The sequence below is a fragment of the Microtus oregoni genome, unplaced genomic scaffold, assembly GCF_018167655.1.
Source record: "Microtus oregoni isolate MIOR12 unplaced genomic scaffold, Mior012 000017F_ref0000208, whole genome shotgun sequence".
Lineage (NCBI taxonomy): Eukaryota > Metazoa > Chordata > Mammalia > Rodentia > Cricetidae > Microtus > Microtus oregoni.
In genome coordinates, this window is record NW_024543076.1 from 576870 (window position 1) to 596979 (window position 20110).

At 47.2% G+C, this 20110-nt stretch overlaps 1 protein-coding gene across 4 annotated transcripts in view; it reads right to left on the reverse strand.

Annotated features, from left to right (window-relative positions):
* Positions 1-17629, reverse strand: part of LOC121458309 (tomoregulin-1) — a 131334-nt gene extending 113705 nt beyond the window's left edge. Inside the window, exons 1-2 of one of the 4 annotated variants that reach the window (XM_041667508.1) lie at positions 17390-17629; positions 4117-4567 (exon numbers count right to left, since the gene is read on the reverse strand). In XM_041667508.1, coding sequence (XP_041523442.1) covers positions 4117-4534 — 418 coding nt within the window. In that variant the 5' untranslated portion in view covers positions 4535-4567; positions 17390-17629. Of the gene's footprint in view, positions 1-4116; positions 4568-15426; positions 15476-16528; positions 17023-17070; positions 17184-17389 lie in introns of those variants that run through there. The other 3 variants (XM_041667507.1, XM_041667510.1, XM_041667509.1) reach the window with 3 other exon arrangements.
* Positions 17630-20110: the final 2481 nt, after the last annotated feature.

Sequence of the window (20110 nt, forward strand, 5' to 3'; positions counted from 1 at the left end):
TTAACATAAAATTATTGATGAGATTCTTTTGTGGTATTAAGGCTTCAAAATGTGGTGCGTCTGATTACAGATCATCTCAGTTTTGTCTACTCATATTTCAACAGCTTATTAGCCTCCTGTCACATGGCTTCTGTATTAGACACTACAGTGTTACAGATACAAAAGCAACACACACGGTCATGTGTCAAAAACACACAAGATAGTTACATTTTCTACCTTTTTCCGTACCAATTTGCAGAAACTATCGTTAATAATGCTAGCTTCCCTACCCCTCCCATTTTTGTTTATTTAACTCTATTACCGCTTGTGTGTGTAGAGAGAGGGGGAGGAAAGGAAGAAAGGGAGCTGGGGGATGTGATGTGGGATGCCAAGATGTCCCTCTGTATGCTGTGAATATGTTTTATTACCATTGGTTAATAAAGAAGTTGTTTTGGCCTATGGAAGGGCTAGGCAGGAAATTCAAGCAGAGATAGAGGGAGAAAGAAGCAGAGTCAGGGGAGATGCCAGCAGCCACTGGGGAAGCAAGATGTGAGGTAACAAGCGAAGAGCCTCGTGGTAAAATATAGACTAATAGAAATGGGTTAAATTGTAAGCGCTAGTTAATAATAAGCCTGAGCTAATAGGTCAAACAGTTAATATTAAGCCTCTGAGTGGTTATTTTAAAAGCAGCTGTGGGTCCTAGTGGGATGAGAAACCTCCAGCTACAGAGACGAGCATGTGCACATTTCATCTAGGATAGAGGAAGACACCAGATGCCCTGCTCCGTCACTCTGCCTTATTCCCTTGGGACAGGGTGTCTCCCTGAACCTGAGCTGGATTTGTGACTCCAGAGGTCCTCCTGTCCCCCTCCCTACAGAACTGGGATTACAGCTGGCGTTTTGTGGAGCTGCTGGACTCTGAACAGCAGCACTGTACCCACTGAGCCATCTCTGCAGGACCTTCTCCCTGACTTCTCCAAAGTAAACTGAAATATAAAATGGGTAAAACCCCCAAAGCCATTTTGAATTGCAGAAAGCGTTCCAGTGCCTCAGCTATTAGTGTTAGCATCACTTTGGGCATGTCAAGGCTCGCTGCTCTCAGGTCTGTCATGGAGGCAGGAGCTTTGGTTGTGCTTTAACAAACACCAACAAACAGGAACACCTCCAGTGTGACCTATGTACAAGTATCTAAGTTAAAATAACTTGCAGAGATGTCTCTCAGTAATAAAAACACTCACTGTTCTTGCAAAGCACCAGGGTTTGGTTCCTAGAACCAATATCAGCCAGCTCACAACTGTCTGTAATTCCAGTTCCAGGGTACCTGACACCCTCTCTGGCCTCCACAGGTACCCTGCATGTGCGTGGTGCATATACAAACATACATACACTGTCACACACATATGTGTAAAATCAAACAAACCTTAATAAATGTCTTACAAATGAGTCTCTAGCAAACGCCACTACAGAAAGGGCATCAAGGATCCATATTTTGGCCAAGAGTGGTGGCGTACGGTTTTTGTTCCAGTAATTGGGAGACAGAGGCAATTAGACCTCTATTAGCTCAATGCCAGCCTGGCCTATATAAAGAGTTCCAGACCAGCCAGGTCTACATAATGAGACTAAATCTGAAATAAAAAAAAAAATAGTCACAAGATGAAATCTCTAGATCCTACCTCAGATTTTTAAAGTGTGTGGGAGGGTTGTTCCCCAAATACAACCCTATAAGGGGTTGTGTGATGACTCATGGATAAAGCTACTTACCACCAAGCCTGAGACCAGTCCCCAAGAGTCACATGATAGAAGGAGAACTAAAAACATAAAAAGAATAGCTACAGAACTGACACATAACAATCTAGAACACACATTTGCTAAATGAGTGGCACTCACAGGAGCGTCTTCCTCAGCACAACCCAGGACCCGGGGAAAGTCAGCCCTGCTAACCCATCTCCTCCGCTCCTAGAACCAAGACCCAGGGAAAGTCAGCACTGCTAGGACCCGGGGAAAGTCAGCCCTGCTAACCCATCTCCTCCATTCCTAGAACCAGGACCTGGGGAAAGTCAGCCCTGCTAACCCATCTCCTCCGCTCCCAGAGCCACGCCTTCGGCTGCACTGACTGAACGCTCTACAGTCACAGCAAAGTGACCAAAGCCTCAAAGACCAGCAAAGGAGGTGCATGCTCCACAGAAGCAGCACGGAGGGAGAAGAGAGCCGGCGGTGCCCACGTACGCTGTCTTTGCCAAGAGTTAGCTTGGCATGGGACCCCGAGAATTAAAACCCAGACATCAGTCTCCTATGTCATGAAATGATACATAAGGTTCATGCCAACTGACCACAGTGGTCACCCAGCCTACTAGCCTGGACTTAATCAACTGATTAGCAAGCAAAGTAATTCGGCTTCCTAGGATGATCCACCCATGGGGGGAAAGTGTTAATCAAAAGCACATATTTAGCTCACATGGTAACTACCTTTCTCACTCTGCACAGCATTCTTGGTTTCTAACAGTTTCTTACGACTTTTAATTAACAGGAGCCAGGCCCTCGGAGATCTGTCTACTCTGGGGACATTGAATTCAGTGTTCTGCAAGGTAAGACCCAGATTTCCCAGGCAAGTGTTTGCTGGGTCCTCGGAGCATCTCTGTGCAGCCCCGTAGCAAGCCCACCGGCCTTCCTCTGCTGTGGCGTACCTTCTGCAAACTGCAATGACCTTTTATAGAAGGTGTCACTTCCTGTCTTAAAAGAGGTGGGAGTTGTTGACAGTTTATCTATCTGCTTTTCTACCCTCTGCCTGCCTGCAGACAGGGGCACCCCTTGATGCCCACCTTCTGAAGCCATGGGTAACCAACCATACATCTTTGATTGCAGACTGTCTCTTCCTTCCCTGAGAATTATATGTGGCATGTTTTGCTCTTTTCAAGAGGAGTATGTTAAAATTTAACTTTCGTTCCTAGAATTTCTCTAAATCCCTAGAATGACACAAATAAGAAAATTGGGTCACAGTACTACAGTGAGTGGAAATACTGGTAAGAACTGGAGTGAATGCTAACACGGTGTTTTGCTTATTTAGTCTCTGTACTTTGGATGAATTTTTTTTTAATTTATATTTCTAGTCAGGCATGGTGGTGCACGTCTTTAATCCCAGCACTCAGGAGGCAGAGGCAGGTGGATCTCTGTGAGTGCGGCCAGCCTGGTCTACAGAGTGAGTTCCAGGACAGCCAAGGCTACACAGAGAAACCCTGTGTATATATATTTAATATATATGTTTATTAAAGAAATATGTATATATGTATATATAAATATGTATATAGTTAATTCATCTTTGCGTGTATATGACTGTATGTAGCCCTGCATATGAGCATGGGGATGTCTGCACAAACCAGAATACGGTATTGATTCCCAGGGGCTGGAGTTACAGGCAACTGTCCACTGCCAAACGTGGGTGCTGGGAACTGAACTCTAGTCCTCTGTAAGAACAGCAAGTGCTCTGAATCACTGAGCCATCTCTCGAGTCGCTAATCCTGTGCTTCTGTTTCTAAATTGGAAATAGTTTACTCATTTAACACGGCCTTTTGAGTGATTTAAAGCAGGAAATCACTAACAGTAGCTTCTCAAAAACAGCTTTTTAAAAGACCGAGTGAACGAACAGAAATCCCCATCAAATTTCTTTTAATAAAACAGACATGGTTTGAGCTAAGCAATCAGAATACCGCGTTAATGAGCATGATATACATGCACTCTTTATGGTTAAGCTATAATCGTCTCTACATAAAAAAAATTGGGATTTCTGTTCTGAAGGCCCTGTGTAACGACCCAGTCTGATATCAACATTTCTTACACGTTTGAAGCATTTTACAGTTGCAGTGTTAAGGGGCTGGAGAGTTGGCTCAATGGTTAAGAGCACTGGTTGCTCTCTGCTCTTCTAGAGGTCCTGAATTCATCCCGGCAACCTCATGGTGGCTCACAACCATCTATAGTGGGATCTGATGACCTATTCTGCATCTATAGTGGGATCTGATGCCCTCTTCTGGTATAAGGTCGTACATGCACATAGAGCCCCCATATACATTAAATAAATAAGTCTTTAAAAAAAATCCAATGTTAAGCTGTTCCAGCCAGTGTAGCCCCACTGCCCGGGAAGTACCTTGAGCAGCTGCGTCCTGGTGGTATTCAGGCTCCTCCTCAGGCGGGCTCTGCAGGAAGTACAGTTGCTCTGGCAGCATGCTGCTGATCTTCTCCTTGCCCAGGACGTGGTTACTCAGCAGGGGGCTCCCGCTGCGCTTCACTTTCTCCCTTCTCTCGTGGGCCATAATTTTTTTGGTCCGAGCCTTGATGTTCTCCCAGCACTTCTTGAGCTGTTTGAAATCCCGCAGCGACACGCTGGGCTGGGAGTTGTACTCGTGCGCCAGCGCCTGCCAGGTGCGCTGCTTGAGGGCGATAGTCCGCGCATCGCTTTTCTTACACTCCAGCACATACTTGTACTTCTCCACTAAGGCAAGCAAGATGCTCTTCTCCAGCTCGGAGAAGTATTTGGCCGGTTTAATAATTTCGTTGTTTTGCATTTTCCACTCTGTTTCTCCTGGTCGTTAGCTAGCCTGCAAAGGGAAGTTTGAAGAAAGAATTATCAATTCTAGCAATAAAAATGGCACAAATCACTGAGGCTTAAAGTCCCTAACTTGGTTCCCTCCTTTATAATGGGGCAAGTAACTTATTTTTCACTAATGGTGAGCCACAAAAAGACGTCCACAACTTTACTGAGAATGGGATCTCTCATTCTCCAAGCCGACTTCCCAGGAGTCTTTGGACACCCACTTATCACCCTGCTCTCTAATTTATCTCTGCTTAATGGAAGGAGCTGGCTAGTCTCCCAAATGTTAGGCCGCTTGGGAAATAAACAGACTACTCTTTTTTCTTTTCTTATTTATTTATTTATTATTTTGGCACAGATGAAGGTAGAGGAGATGACTGTCTAATCAAACAGATCAAATAATATATATAAAAGCACTACCAAGATTTCAGACTCATAAAGACAGTGCTCCTGGATATCTGATATTTTTATTTTAATTATTGTTTAGATTTATTTTTGTGTATGTTTTGCCTATATGTATATCTATGTACCAATCACAAGCCTGGTGCCCAGGGAGGTCAGAAGAGGGTGCTGGATCTCCTGGCACTGGAATGACAGACAACAGTGAACTGCCATGTGGGTGCTGGGAATCAAACCCAGGTCCTTTGTAAGAACAAATGTTCTTAACCATTGAGCCAGCTCTCCAGCCCTGATGATTTCAGTTTTGTATCCTTGACCTGGGTGATGCAACTGGGGCAACCTCGGGTCCTTCTTCAAAACGAGAGGAGAAGCCCAACATGGGAAAGGGAGCGTTGTGAGCTGGAGCGCACAGTGAGTTCTAGACTAGTCTAGGCTACCGTGTGAGATCATGTCTCAAAAAGAAAAGAAATAAATAAAAAGTGAGAGGCGAAGTCTGTGACCCATCGGGTCTGAGCCACTATTTTTATTTATTCTATGTTATTTGGTGTTTTGAGACAGTTTCTCTGGGCAGTCCTGGATGATCTGGAACTCCCTATCCAGACCAGGCTGGCCTTAAGTCAGAGATCTGCCTGTCCCTGCCTCCCGTGCACCACCACAGCCTGGCAACTGAAAGCCACTCTTGTGAGTCTACAGTCTTAAGAAACAATTTCTGTAATTTCAGTACAGTGCTCCTCTCCAAAACTGAGGGAGGCAAGAACCAGAAAGCTGAAGTGAACTGCCCAGGGCACAAAGGCAGCAGGGGCGTCTGAGATCTTCTTGTCCCGGAAGGGAAGCCTAGTGTTCCTGGTGTCATTCTATGACTATTGGACTTTGGGCAGTTTAGAATTATTCAACCAGGACTTCTTAAGTCACCTTGCCCTCCTCTACGGGGCCGAGTACTTTACAAATGCCTTAGTGTGCTGATGTGTACGAACACCCCCGCCCCACCCCGTCGCCATCGTCTGCTCACAAGAGTTTTCTGTGAGATGAATCCCTCACATGAGTGATGGCAAACACGGCAGAGCCACAGCAGCTGCAGAACAGTGAGCACTGGAACATCCCCTTCTGGAAAAGACCAACAGCCCAGACCCTTTTATGTTCTCTAAGCCTCTGATCTTTCAGAGTAGTGGGCAAACATCAAGATATTGATGGTGGGATCCATTTAAAACTGCCCACTTCTTAACAAAATAACTGGGAGCCACCTTGAAAGGAGTTGACTGGTGGCTAGAAGTGAGGTCACCCGAACACCAAGAGTGACAGATATACCAAGTTCACTATGTTGTTTCCGCAACTATTTTGTTCATTTGAATTTTTCCATAAAAAAATATAGGGGGAAAGGCTGTGGCTTTTTTTCTTTTTTCCCCTTTTTGATACAGGGTCTCATGCAGCCTGTGACTTTAAGAAAAACATATATCACCTTATGGGGGCTATTTAAGAGCGCCTGATGCTCTTCCAGAGGACCAGAGCTCAGCTCTCAGCAGAGTTCAGTTATTGAGCAGCTCACAACCAACTACAGTTTGAGCTTTAGGGGATTCAGCACCTTCTTGTGCCTCTACAGGTGTACATGCACACACACACGCATGCACACACATGTGCGCTCACACACGAACATATTTCTTTAATCTTAAAACCATTCTATAAAAGCCAAACTTTAAGCCAGCACTCACACCCACAACACCTGCTGAGGGGGTATTCTGTTGTGTCAGACTGAGGCTGGAGCAGAGGAGGGCCCCACAATGCTCTACACCTCATCTCTAGTCAGGCTTAGAAGGAATACCGTGGGGAGGGGTGTCGCGGTCACACTGGGCACACAGGGTACCGGCGTTACAAACACAACCAAACACGTGTCAAAAGTAGGTTTCCCTCAGGGGCCATCTTTCTTCAAGGTTATGACCCTGGTACCTTTAAACTTTCAAACCCATGCTTTGTATTACTCCAGTAGTCCCATGATGACACCCAATCAGGGCTCCTTTTTCCCCACAGGTCAAAATTAACTCTTTGCTTTCATCAATATGTGTACTCCCTATAACCCATTGTTCCCCAAACTAAAATATTTGAACACAGGTCCTGCACAGCTGTCCTCTCCCGCATCATCTCTATCTTACGCCACACCCATGTCCAACTCTCTGGGCTTTTACTACAGAGTCAGTGGGCACAATGGGAGTTATTAAAAAATGAATAGTTCCCTGAGCCAATTCTGACTTGCCCACACCCACACCTCTGCCTCAGGAGCAATGATATGTCTACTGCCCCCGTGTGTTCCCTGTTCTTTTCAGAATGGCTGCTCTAAGGACTCAGGTTTCTAATTCACAAATGAAAAGGGTTTCACTCTACTTTTTCAGTTAGGTATAAAGCTATTTTAATATTTGCATATGCTTACTTTCTAAATAAATATTCCTCTTACTTTGACTATTTTTTCAAAACCCATCTAGACAAGGAGCTGTCGCCTCAAAAGACGGAAGCATCCAAATTGTCTCTGTAAACTGTGTAACTGACAACATCCCACTTACAGCACACAAGTCCATCTGTCTGTCTACTTCTCTGCTCTTGTCGCGAACATTCTAATTCTACCCAACTGTGGAGGTGAAAAACGTCTTTTTGTTGCTTAATGTTCCATGATCTTGGCTCTTGGGCAGACAAAGCACACCCTGAGGTTCAGTCTCTGTGACACTTGGTAGAGCTGAATTTGTCAAGCATTTTAGGAAGACTTCCTTGCCATGTATGCAGTACCACTGGCTGCCATGAGGTGGTGATGGAAAGAAAGGTCAGGGTTGGGGGCAGGAGTGCTGAAATTTCAGAGTTCTGCCTTAAGGGCGGCCAGGCTGAGCCCCAATAAGAGCAGACAAGTTTGACTGGGCTCTTACCGTGAGTTAGGCTGTATACCGAATGCTTTAGATGCAGTATATCATTTCATCTTCCCCTAAATCGCTCTTGAGAGCATCATCCATTACCCTTCAATTTTTCTGTTAAAGAAAAATCTAAGTACCAGAAGAAATTATACAACTGCTCTCAAAAGCAAACACCCAGAATTACCAACACCTGGGAACCATTAACAGCCTATTAACTAAACTGTTATTTAATCACTAGCTAAGTACAACCAGAGTTGCTAATTTACTTTGCTTAATTTCGTAGAACACCAGGCCTCTCTGGGCCATGTGGTTGTGTTCAACAGAAAGTTAAAAGGGATTCTGATGTAAGCCCAAGCTTTTGCACCCCACAGTTTCCTTGTGGATTCCCAAGAGTCTTGTGAGGGGGGCTGTTTAACTCTACAAACTAATGATTATGTCTATTTCCAATATAAGGGGCTGAGACCCAGGAACCTGCCACGGTCACAGAGACAGTGAGTGGCAGAACCAGGAGTCATAGCCAGCACAAGTCTGCAAAGCCTACACTCCTCTGCTCGGCCTGGTTCTCTCATTTCAGCTCTGGAGATGGTCTCCACTTCCTGCTAAAATGATGCCAATTACTGAGCAATCCAGTGATCTGCTGGCAAAGGCCCAATGACAGGGCAGCCTGGGGAGCAGTGTCTGCTCTGCCCATCCCCACTTGCTGGTTCTGCCCTCTTTCCTTCCCACCTCCTTGCTCTCTCTTAAATGGAGGGCCCACACAATCCCCCACGAAAGCACCCCTCACTCAGTCTAATCAGAACTCTGAAATAATACCCCAGCCTGTCTGATAAAAACTGGAAGCAACTATAGAGATAATGCAGTGCTTTAAAGTGGGCCCCACCCAGGGGTAGGGTGGCATCCCACAGGACACCTGACAGTTCTCGTCAAACAAACAACTTCCCAAGTAAGAGATCTCTGCAGCAAAGTGTGTCATTGGAAATACCAAGGCCAAAAAGCATAATCTAGCTTAAAACTAATCCACGATGTCCACAATAGGTTACAGATGGCAACACAGCAAGCCTTCCCATTTGTGTGAGCTTTCGTTAGCGTTAGCTGCCTTCTCTGCCCCCTACTCTGCTCAGCAGCAACTCCTTATGGGTGCTGTTCTGCTGGTATACTACCTGTGAGTATATTATCATGGTTGTAACCCGACAGCAGCCCTATGACCTTCACAAGTGGGTCCCTGTGGACAGTGAATGCACATGTACATTTTATATAGGTATAAAACCACCAACCACACGCAGAATATCACATAAAATAAAGCTGTGTTAAAGTATACTAAAAAGCTGCATTAAAGTAAAAATGGTCAATAAAACAGCAAAATCCAAATGCAGTGAAAGTTCCCCTGGGGCTTGGCAAAGATCTGAAGACAGGTCTAAATAAAAGAGCACAGTAATTCTAATACCATAAAAGAACAAAGAGGAAGCGATTAGCACAATTCCCAAAACACTAACATTGATTAAACCAGAAGTTGATGACCAGGTACTAGTTTATTTAATATTCACCTTAAAAGGGAAAGCCAGCTGTTTTGTGAACTGAATGACTGTATGTTACCAACTCCCAATGCCAAATTGTTAGTCTCCAGTGGGCTGCATTTGGGATTAGACACTTAGAGAAGTAATTAGGATTAAATGAGACTCCAAGTATGGGCCTTTGGTCCAACAGGAATAGTGCCCTAACAGAGACATCAGAGACCTTGCACACTCCCCCTCCCGCTGTGGACAAAGGAGGGGGCAGATGAGCATACTACCAAGACAAGAGCCTCGCAATGAAACCTTTCTAGCCAACACGTTGAACTAGGACTTCTCAGGCACTGAAACTACAAGGGAAAAGTCTGTGCTGAAGCCACGCAATCTGCAGTATTTTGTTATGGCAAGCAAAGGAGATTGATAATGACAATTTGTGATGTTAAAGTCCACCAAGGGTGAAACTAAGTCTTAAGGCTTGAGCAAAGTCTAGAGAAATGGCAAAGACTTTGTTTCTATTGTCTTTTATAGGAAAAAAAAAAAACACTTGGAAGTTAATCCTGGTAACTGAAGAGCTAAGGTGGAGACCTTAGACGGGTCAGGCAGTAATAAGCCGGGCTCCCAAGGCGAGGTGAAATGAAGCAAGATACGGGGTACCAAGAACCTCCACTCAAATTCTGGCCAACATTTGAGCTGTGCATCTCTGGGTGGGTCAGAGCATCACCTGCGAGATGAATTAGTAAGCCTGAACCCCGCACCAAGCCCAGCAGTGAGTAAGAAGTAAGATTAGCACATCTGTGCACTGTGGTTCTTTCTGTTTAACCCCATTTCAAACTGCTTCCAAAGTAGCACAATCTGGATGACGTATACTCAAACATACACTTACCAGCCTTTTATTTCCGACACATAAAATTTAACCAATATAGAATGCACTCCTATAGAAGACTAAGCACTGTCCTAAAATATATGGCGGACACAAAGATAAGTGGAACCCCACATCTTGGGAAGAGCACACTCACAAGCAGATGCCTGAAAGGAATGGCATTCAGGAACAGACACCATAACAAAGGACCACGTGCCCTGGCTGCTCAGGGACAGGAAGAGGGGGGGTCTGCCCTCTTGTGAACAAGAGACCACATTGGGTCTAAGGATGTGACTAGAAAGAGCCAAAGGAGATAATTCAGAGTTTTGCCCCAGGGGTGGGGTAAGAGAGGTTCTGCACCTGGAGTGGGACAATGTTCATAGGGAGAAAGAAATGTGTTCAAGGCCATCATGACCAGGATGTGTCTGAGCACACACAGGAGGACGGGAGGAAGAGACTGCAGAGGCACTGAGATGCACAGGGCCCGAAAGAGCGACAGTCCTGAGCTGGCATCAGAGAATGGTGCTCCCTAAGGTGGAGAGACTGCAGTCCCGCAGGACTGTAACTCAGAACAGAGGTCTGTAGCACTGAGTGGCGATACATGTACAGCAGCAAAGTGTGCCCAGAACTTTATTCCAGGACAGAGCTGTTCCTAATAAGAACCTTAATGCCCACTAGAAACAAATTAGCAGCGGAACAAAACAGGCTCACAGCCTGGGAGACATAAAGGAGTAATGTATGATATATGGACATCGTGGGTGGGCGGAGAGACCTTTCAGATACCTCCCATGGAGGCCTGGCAACAGGTTGCAGTCTGTCCTAAGAAAGCAAAGGCTAGTTCCTGCTTTCTGTTACCATTCTGTTTCCTGATTCAACATCTTGAAAATGATCATTCTTTGAAATAACCCAAATCCTAGCTTATTAAAACTTTAAAAAGAAAAAAAAAGACCTCACCTAACCTCTCCTTGTCACAGGTGAGAAATCTACGGCTTGGCACACGTAGGGCTTCTTGTGGACCTGGTAACGGAGGGGACAGCCTGCCCCTGAAGCTTTATGGTCTATTTCCAAACTCTGTCCTCACATTATCCCATTAAGGTGCCCTTTTCCGTGAGGTATTTTCAAGTCGTCCCCCGCCATCCCATCTGCTGTGATTTGGATCATAAGGCCCCTTGTGTTAGAGCCCGGTGCCCAGCTTGACATTCTCGGGAAGAACTGGAACCGTCAGAGGTGGCTCTAGTGGGGTGACTTCAGGACAGGGACTGAGCACCTGAAGGAGACAGCAGAACTCCAGCCCCTTCCTCATCTTCTCTTTGCTCCGTGGCCTACGGTAAGGAATCTTTCTCTACCTCGTACTCCCACCGTGCCACACTGCCCTGCCATAGGCCCAAATCAACGGGGCCGACTGAATGAAGACCTCAAGAAGTCTGAGCCTTCACAGACATATGGCACACACCTTTAATCCCACCTCTCGAAGCAGAGGCAGATGGACCTTTAGTTCAAAGCTAGTTTCATCTAAATAGCGAGACCCAGGTCACCTAAGGCTGCTTAGGCCTTGTCTCAAACAAACAAGCATGAGCCCAAATAATCATCCAGTCCCCAAATGCAGTGCAAGGGCTAAAGCCAGGGCTTCGTGCACGCTGGGCAAGTGTGCACTTCTCAGCCACACCCCCAACCCAGGCCGCTTCTTTTTATAACCTGATTAGCCCAAAGTTAGGCGCAGTGACAGGAAGCTCACTGACACGTCATCTGAAAACTCAAGAGCTCTCTGTCACTTATTTTGTGACATGCAGCAAGCTCTCGCTCCTCCCTGCCAGTTCCTCATCCCTGCATTACAGCCAAAGCAGGTGCTCTCCAAGTCCCGGCCAGGGCTGGCAGTCCACGTTCACAGTCGCTTTTCTGCGATCTAATTTCCGCATTCCACCGCGAGACAGGGGTGGCATCTCTGGTTATTGGTTTGGACCAATGAAATACAATATCGCACAAAACTATGGAATGGCCCTGGAACTTCAAATGGTCCTTCTGGCTTTAAAGCCGTAGGAAGCTTTGATTTTATAAATGAAGCAATTCCAGGTAAAGCAGCCAAAGCCAGTGATCAGTTCTCCAGCGTCTTGAAGACTGTCCACCACGCAGCAGACATTTGACAAATACCTGCTGAATGCATGCAGACACACACCTGCCTGCCATTTATATGTTTTTATTAATTACAGTTACATGTTCTACTATCCAAAGTATCTCTTTTGATAAAGGATTAATAGGGAAATTGTAGTTTTCTGTTTTCTTGAGAAAACCATGAAGATCATGAAGGAAGTAGAAACGGGAGTTTCTCGGAGCCTTAGGATAACTATGGCTGTCACTTTATGCTTGCATGCTCAGACCTACCTGCCCAGGACAGCTGCTCGCTCATGCCCTTTCCTTCCTCCCACCTCCTTTCATTTCAGAGGGCTTTGTATCAGCACTGACCCTTTTCTTCTAATGTGTTGTTCCCTTACCCACTCTCTCCAAGTAGCCAGAGAACGTGGAAGGGTGTATTTTTGCCATCTGTATCCGAGTGGGACACAGACTGGAACCAGCTTTGTGTTTAAGGCAAGCCCCCACTCCTTACCCTCTTCTTCTCCGTCCTCCAACTTACACAAACCCTTCTTTAAACTAGATAAGTATTCTTGAAAGTCCTGACCCCTTCCTTCACCTCCTCCACAGCTTCATCCTAAATCAGCCCCCTCCCCGGCACCCCTGAAATGCCTTTAGATTTATTACTGAAGCCTCCCCGGCAGGAAGTTCTTCTGACATGCAGAAGGTGCCCTTCTGGGGGTGTTCCACGCCATCCTGCCTCTTGGCTTAGCCAGGACACTCTCCTCCACTCCCACTTCAGAAGACTGGGTCCCAGGGCTCTAGCCCAGGGCTAGCGTGCTCAGCTTTTAGCACAGGTCTTTTACAGCCGTTTCTCCACACTGCTATTGTGTGCATCCTCCACACAGGAGATGCTCAGGGCTTGCTCAGACACACTGTATCTCTGCCAATCTCCTCTATCACTGTCCCATATGGACCAATCCTCCAGAGAGCTGAAGCCATACTAATGATTCCCTCACCATCTGCAAGTCTCATGACATCTGGTGACTTTAACCATACCCATGGGGCTTCCCCAAGCCAAACACCTCAATGTGTTCTCCAACATGAGCGAGCAGTTACCAAAACTCATTCTACGATTTACCTCAGTATCTACTTCTGTCTCCCCTATTCTCACTGTTTGTCTCTTCTGTCAGACCCCGGTCTGCAACTGGTCTCCTAATTGCCTAATGCATCTGCCACACAGCCACAGTAGAGGTCATACTAAAATACAGCCCTGCTGTATTTAGCCCTGTGACATCTTTTCCATTTCCTAAGTCATAAAACAAGTCCAAACTCCTCATAAGACACTCAGGGCATTTCTAGATCCTGCCAGAATGTCAGCGCCTCCTCCATCTGCCCCTCCTCATGTATCTTTCAACCTAATCACACCAAACTCAACTTCAAGCCCTTTAATTTGCTATCTTCTCATGGCTCAGTTTATTTCAGACTTCCTTTGCCTGTAATCTTTGCTCCAAGGTCCATTCAGTACCCATTTCTTTTTTTTTTTTTTTTTGTTTTTGTTTTTCGAGACAGGGTTTCTCTGTGGCTTTGGAGCCTGTCCTGGAACTAGCTCTGTAGACCAGGCTGGTCTCGAACTCACAGAGATCCGCCTGCCTCTGCCTCCCGAGTGCTGGGATTAAAGGCATGCGCCACCATCGCCCGGCTCAGTACCCATTTCTATCAGTACCCATTTCTATCCTAACAGAACCAGCTCCCACAGAATTGTTCTAAAGCCTGCCTAAACTAAAGCCCACACGCCTGCTTCTATGTAACAACTTTTCTCCCAAAGTGAGTTTAAACAGTGTAACCGGCATTGTGCTGGTTAACTGTCCTCTGCTATACTGCAAGCTGTCTCTGGGGGGGGGGGGGGAGGGTCCTGCATTGTCTCCACCGAGACTCCCTCTCCTAGGAAAGGAGAAACTAGCAAGCAACAGTAGCTATTAAGAACATTTTGTCCTGAGAACAGATTAGGAGATCAACTATCTGCAACCAACTTAACTGAAGATGAAGCTGGAAGTTCACCCATGGAGGAGACAGAGAGGACACTCTTGCCTAGAATTCTCTCGGTTGGGAACTCCAGCTGACTGTCTCAGTTCCGTAGTTAGTTTCTGTCGAATAGCTGTAAACGCCCAGTTTATTACGTTCCCACCCTGCTGCTGTTTGTTCTCTGACCCGAGAAGACGGTCCCACTCTACCTGGGACTCTTGACTGGAAACTCCAGCAGACTATCGTAAATCCTGGATTTGATCTAGCCTTGTGGTTGCTCTCTCAAGTGGTCTATACCCAGTCATCTCTGCTGGATGCTGCGGTTTGATGTTTTGCTATTCAGCTATGTCTACCTGCGACTCACTATTTATTCCTTTACTTTTGCTATCTTCCTATTCAATAATCCACCCATTCAACACTGAACGCGAGAGTGCTGTAGAAGTGTCTCCAGACTCTACCAAACGAATAGCTTCCATGCTATATGCACAATGCCACTGCACTTTTAAGAGAGAGAATGTCACAGCTGAGACTCGATAGCATGAATGAGATAAAAGCTGGTGGTCATAGCATATTCAGGATCTCCGCCATAGGGCTCGAATTCATCTCATTGGAGCACACTGCCCCTGAGTCTCTAGCAAATGAGGTGACCCCCCTCTTCTACAAGCCCACTGTCAATCATAAATGTCAACCAGTAGCACATCCCACGTTTTTTATAATTTGTCCTGTGGGCCCATCTCCCTCTCTGGAATGGTAAACTCCTAGGGAAATATATAATTTCTGACTCATCTCTTCACCTCAATACGTAGCATATGACTCAGCAAAGGACTGGCGCTCAGGAAACAGTTTTTGAATGAATGGCCAGGAAATATAGTGTACCACTGTTGAGTTTCCTGTCAACTACTTGAAAAAAGAAAATCATCTTCTCTCTCTCTCTCTTCTCTCTCTCTCTCTCTCTCTCTCTCTCTCTCTCTTTCACACACACACACACACACACACACACACACACACACACACACACCATAATCACAAAGGTAAGAGACAGCAGGAAAATGGATGAGCTCCCAAGGTGTCCCTCTCCCAAAGCACTTGCTCTTTCCACTATGCTGTTTGTTGCCCTTACCATCACCGTGGACCCCCAAGTCCTCTTCTGAGTCCTAGTTTAAAACAAAACACCTTTATCCAAGGAATCACTCATGGGAAAGGTGACACTGGGTAAGAAATTGGGAGCGTGCAGAGTGCCTTGCTGGTGGCTTCCAGCCGCGTCCTGAAGTGGCCAGCTCCTCGCCTCACTGCTGGTCCAACTACTGCAGCAGACCCTGGCAGTTTTCCTGGCTTTTTTTTTTTTTTCCTTACAGTTCTCCCCATTCCAAACTGACACTCTAAAGTTTCTTCAATCCCACTGTGTCACTTAGACAAGTGAAGACAGGTCCCAACACCCTTTCTTCACATCAGTTAGGATTGGTATTTTAAGCATCTTATCAACCTTGAGGGCTGTCCGGTATCTACTTCTCCTGAAACATGCTACCAGGAACACTGCATCCTAAGACGCGCACCTCTTGGCCAGGCCTGGTGTCAGTGCCCGCGTTTCATCTCAACACTTCCGCCCAGCTGCAGGAGGAAGGAGAGACAACTTTGATCTCTCTTCGGGTCTCCTCCCACTCCCCCTCAGGAAAAACCTGTCTCAAGATGCAGTCGTGGGGAGAGGAAATGGATGACCCCATCTTTCTCCGGGTTTCTGAATTCTTTTTCTCCATTCCTATCACCCTCTCTGGCCTCAAACTCTCATAGCCGGCCTCAATCCTAACTCAGGAACTATTTTATTAATATGCAGCAATTTCCTGAGTAATCACACACTCGTGGTCTCTTCTGACATGCTAAACCGCCCCCACCACACACACACAGCTCGGGCCCTAATACCCCAGCTCCAGTTTAAATGTGTGAAAAGATCTGTCTTCACCCTAAAGCCATTCTCCTAAGTACCGCAAACATTTAAACTGTTAAATGTTATTGCAGTGATAAAATATCCATTCTCTGTCATCAGAACAAGGAGACTAAATTCTTGTTTCTTACTCCAACATAAAAATTCTCCCTGCAATTTACAGAACTATCTCAGTACCAGTGCGATGATTTAATAATTCATGCCAACTGTTTAGGACCCGGGGCCTGGGACGTGCACTTAAATTTAGCTATCAGCGGATACACATTATCTCCCACAATAGTACCTGGGGGTGGTTATTACATCACACCCTACTCCCCCATAATAGAAACATCAACCCAGCAGCCTCAGAGTAAAGGAGCTTCTCCAAGGTCAGTCGGGCCGGGACGTGAGGCTCTGTTTCTTCCTCGGAAGGAGGGACCCAGCCCATTATCCATCAGGTCCGGACCGGAGGCAGGGTCTCAATGGAGACAAGTACGGAAAAGCGGCGAGCGCAGTTCCCTGCACACAGTGGGGATGTGAGGACCGCGGCGCCGCGGGCTCTGCTGAATTTTTCCTCCAGCGCCTCCGGGGCCCAGAGCTCGGAGCACCCCCTCCTCCCGGGAGCTCCAGCGCGTCTGTGAGGCCCGCGCGCCGGCGCTTTGTACGCGGGCGGGCAGGCCGGGTTCCCGGGGCACCGCGGCGCGCGCGGGCGGCCGTCGGCCTGCGGGGAGGAGGGCGCGGCGGCTCGGCCCGAGAGCCCGCCAGACCCCCCTCCCCCTCGCCTCGCGCTCCAGCTCCGCCCGCTTTCCCCGGCCGGCCGCGGTCCTCCGGGTCTCAGCCTCCTACCTGCAGCGGCGGCGCGGCGGCCGCGGGTCCCGGGGAGTTGCGCGGAGGCGCGAGCGCAGCGGCCTGGGCGGCTCTGGCGGGCTGGGCGGCCGGCAGGGCCGCGGGCTCCAGGCGCCGGGCGGCCGCGCGCCCCCGGCCGGCCAGGCCCCGCCGCGCGCGCCGCGGCCACAAAGCCCCGCTTTGCCGCCGCCCCCTCGCGGGCCGCCGCCGCCGCCTCCTACCGCTCCGGTGGGCGCCGCCGAGGGCGGGAGCGCGGCCCCGCGCAGTGCCCCCCCAGCCCCCGCCACTCCCGGAGCCGCGGTCCCACTGCGCTGCCCACCTTGGCCCGGGAGCTGCGGAAGGGGACCGTCTCCGCCAACAACAAAAGAATGCATTTTCCTGCGCCGGGGATGTGGCAGTCACCCGCACGAGTTAGCGCGAGCCTCTTGACTGACGTGGGCCCTTTTCTTCGGAGACTCCACGGTGCTGGGAATGGCACCCCCTTCTACTCTTGAGTTCATCGCCAACTTTTGTAGGTTTTTTTAAACAATCGGCCGGGTGTATCTCCTAAGACGGTGTGCGCTCTCCCTCCCCCAAGGATCCCGGCTGTGCCCACCGACCTCAGGACCCGCCCTGTGTGTCGACCCAGTGGGACCCAGCGCACGCGGCTTAAACAACCGGGCGCCAAGGAGCCCTTCTTCGGACAAGGCCTTTGCCCCTCCCCCCAAGGATGAAGACTCTTTCTTTTGCTCTGGATCGGTAAAGAAGATCCCAAGCCCAGGGAAGGGCAAAAGAGGGTGGTTAAACTTTTACTTTTTACTCGAGATGAAACTTAACATATCTTAAAAATAACCATTTAACAATTAACAGTTCAGTGGCGTTTATTACACTTGGAACAGTCAGCGATGACCACTTTACCTCTTAATTCTGAACGGTTCTATCAGAAGGAAACCCCCACAGAAATCAAGTAGTCACTCCACTGCTTAGTCCCTGAAAACCATTCATCTGTTTTCTTTCTCTATAGATTTACCTTTTCTGCATATTTCATATAAATGGAGTCGAGTACCTTTTCGGGGGTGGTGGTGGGCTCGTGTGTGTGTGTGTGTGTGTGTGTGTGTGTGTATGCCTAAGCTTCCCAAGTTGGCCTCGAACTCACTCTGTGGTCCGGGCAAGTCTTTGAACCTACAACCTCCTGCCTAAGCCTCCCTAGTAGCTTAGATCACAGGCCCGCTCCACCAGGTCTTGTGTGGCTAGATCAAAAGAATCCAGACATGGTTCATCCAGGCTGTAGCACGAATCACACACTTCACTGCTTTTTTTTTTTTTAACTTCCTGCTTATTGGTGTTTTACCTGTATGTATGTCTGTGTGAGGATGCTGGGTCCCCTGGAACCAGAGTTACAGACAGGTGATAGCTTCCATGTGGGTGCTGGGAATTGAACCTGGGTTCTCTGGAAGAGTACTCAATGATCTTAACCACTAAGCCATCTCTCCAGCCCCGCTTTTTATGGCTATGTAGGATGGTATTGTGTGTGTGTGTGTGTGTGTGTGTGTGTGTTATATTACAGTTTGCTTTACTGTTCCTACATCTGTCAGTGGCTGTGTGGGTTATTTCCACCTCTTGGCTAATGTGAGCTGGATCTCTGAATACACCTACACGTTTGTCTAAATAACCTGTTTCTAGTTTTTTGGGAAACATACTTAGGAGTAGAATTTCCAAGCCACATATTTTAATATAGTCATATGGATAACTCTTTTGTTTTGTTGCTTTTTGAGACAGGGTCTCCAGTTAGCCCAGGCTGGCCTCATACTTGCTTTGTAGCAGAGGATGACCTCAAACTTCGGATCCTCCTGCCTCTACCTCTGGAATTCAGGTGTGAGTCACACATCCAGTCACCCACCATCTTTAAATAGGTGGTCATCTGGGTTTTTGACTGCAGAAAAAAATAGACACCAAAACATTCCCTGGTGTGGGCACAGAAGCACCTATAGAATACTCTAGACTAAGAATTATAATTGCTTTTTGTTCCTTATTTTAACAATAACTTGTCTGATGTCCCAGAAGCTTTGAAATTGCTCAGAGAGCCAGGAAACAGACTGGGGCAGGAGGGGATCCATTCTATTGCAAACAAGCTTTATGGCACGCCATCCTAGAAGCCAAAACTGTGTGCCATTTGCACTAAAGCTTTCCACGTAATGCGTGCGCGAAGTCCTTAAAGATGGTATCCTAAAATGAGGCTGCAATCAAAGGAAAACTACTTGGCTGTGAAATTAGAAGACCAATTCGGATCAGAAATGTGAATGATAGGTAGTAAAGCGTGGGAGATCAGGAGATGTGTCAGGGGGCCTGGTCTGCTTATGTCCACATGAAGTCTTTTATCTACCTTGACTGTTTTCTCTTGTTTAAGGGACCGTTAACGCACCTGCCTCCCAGGATAGGCAAAAGCTTCCAGCCTCACTGGTCGTGGTGAGAGCTTTAACCCCAGCTCTCCGGAGGCAGAGGCAGGTGGATCTCTGTGAGTTTGAGGCCAGCCTGGTTTGCAAAGCAAGTTCCAGGACAGCCAGGACGACACAGAGAAACCCTGTCTCAAAACAAACAAACAAAAAACCTTTCAGTCTCAACCTCAATAAATGATCAGTGTTTTGGGTCTAAAATGCTGAAGATTGGGATGAGCCACACGAAGACATGCGGCTATGAACACGGCTGACCACGCGTTTTCCCTCAAGTCAAGAAAGTAGGCTAACGTTAAAACTAACCAAGCCAGGCAAACAACTCAGATCCCCAACACAGTTTCTGTATCTCGTCTCACTGTTTCCTGGCTAAGGAAAGTAAATTACCCTGGCCGGGGTTTGTAATTTGGCTCAATCTTATCTGTAAAGCAGAATAACACCTACTTAAGAGGATTTGACAAGGTGGAGCACACGGAGGACTTAGCACAAAGCTGGTAAATAGGAAGTACTATTATTACATGTATTGATAACAAAGCTATTATAAATTCTCCAAGGAAAGTATTAGCAGAAGAGCAAGATCAACAGAAAGGAGAGTAAATAGAGCTATAGGA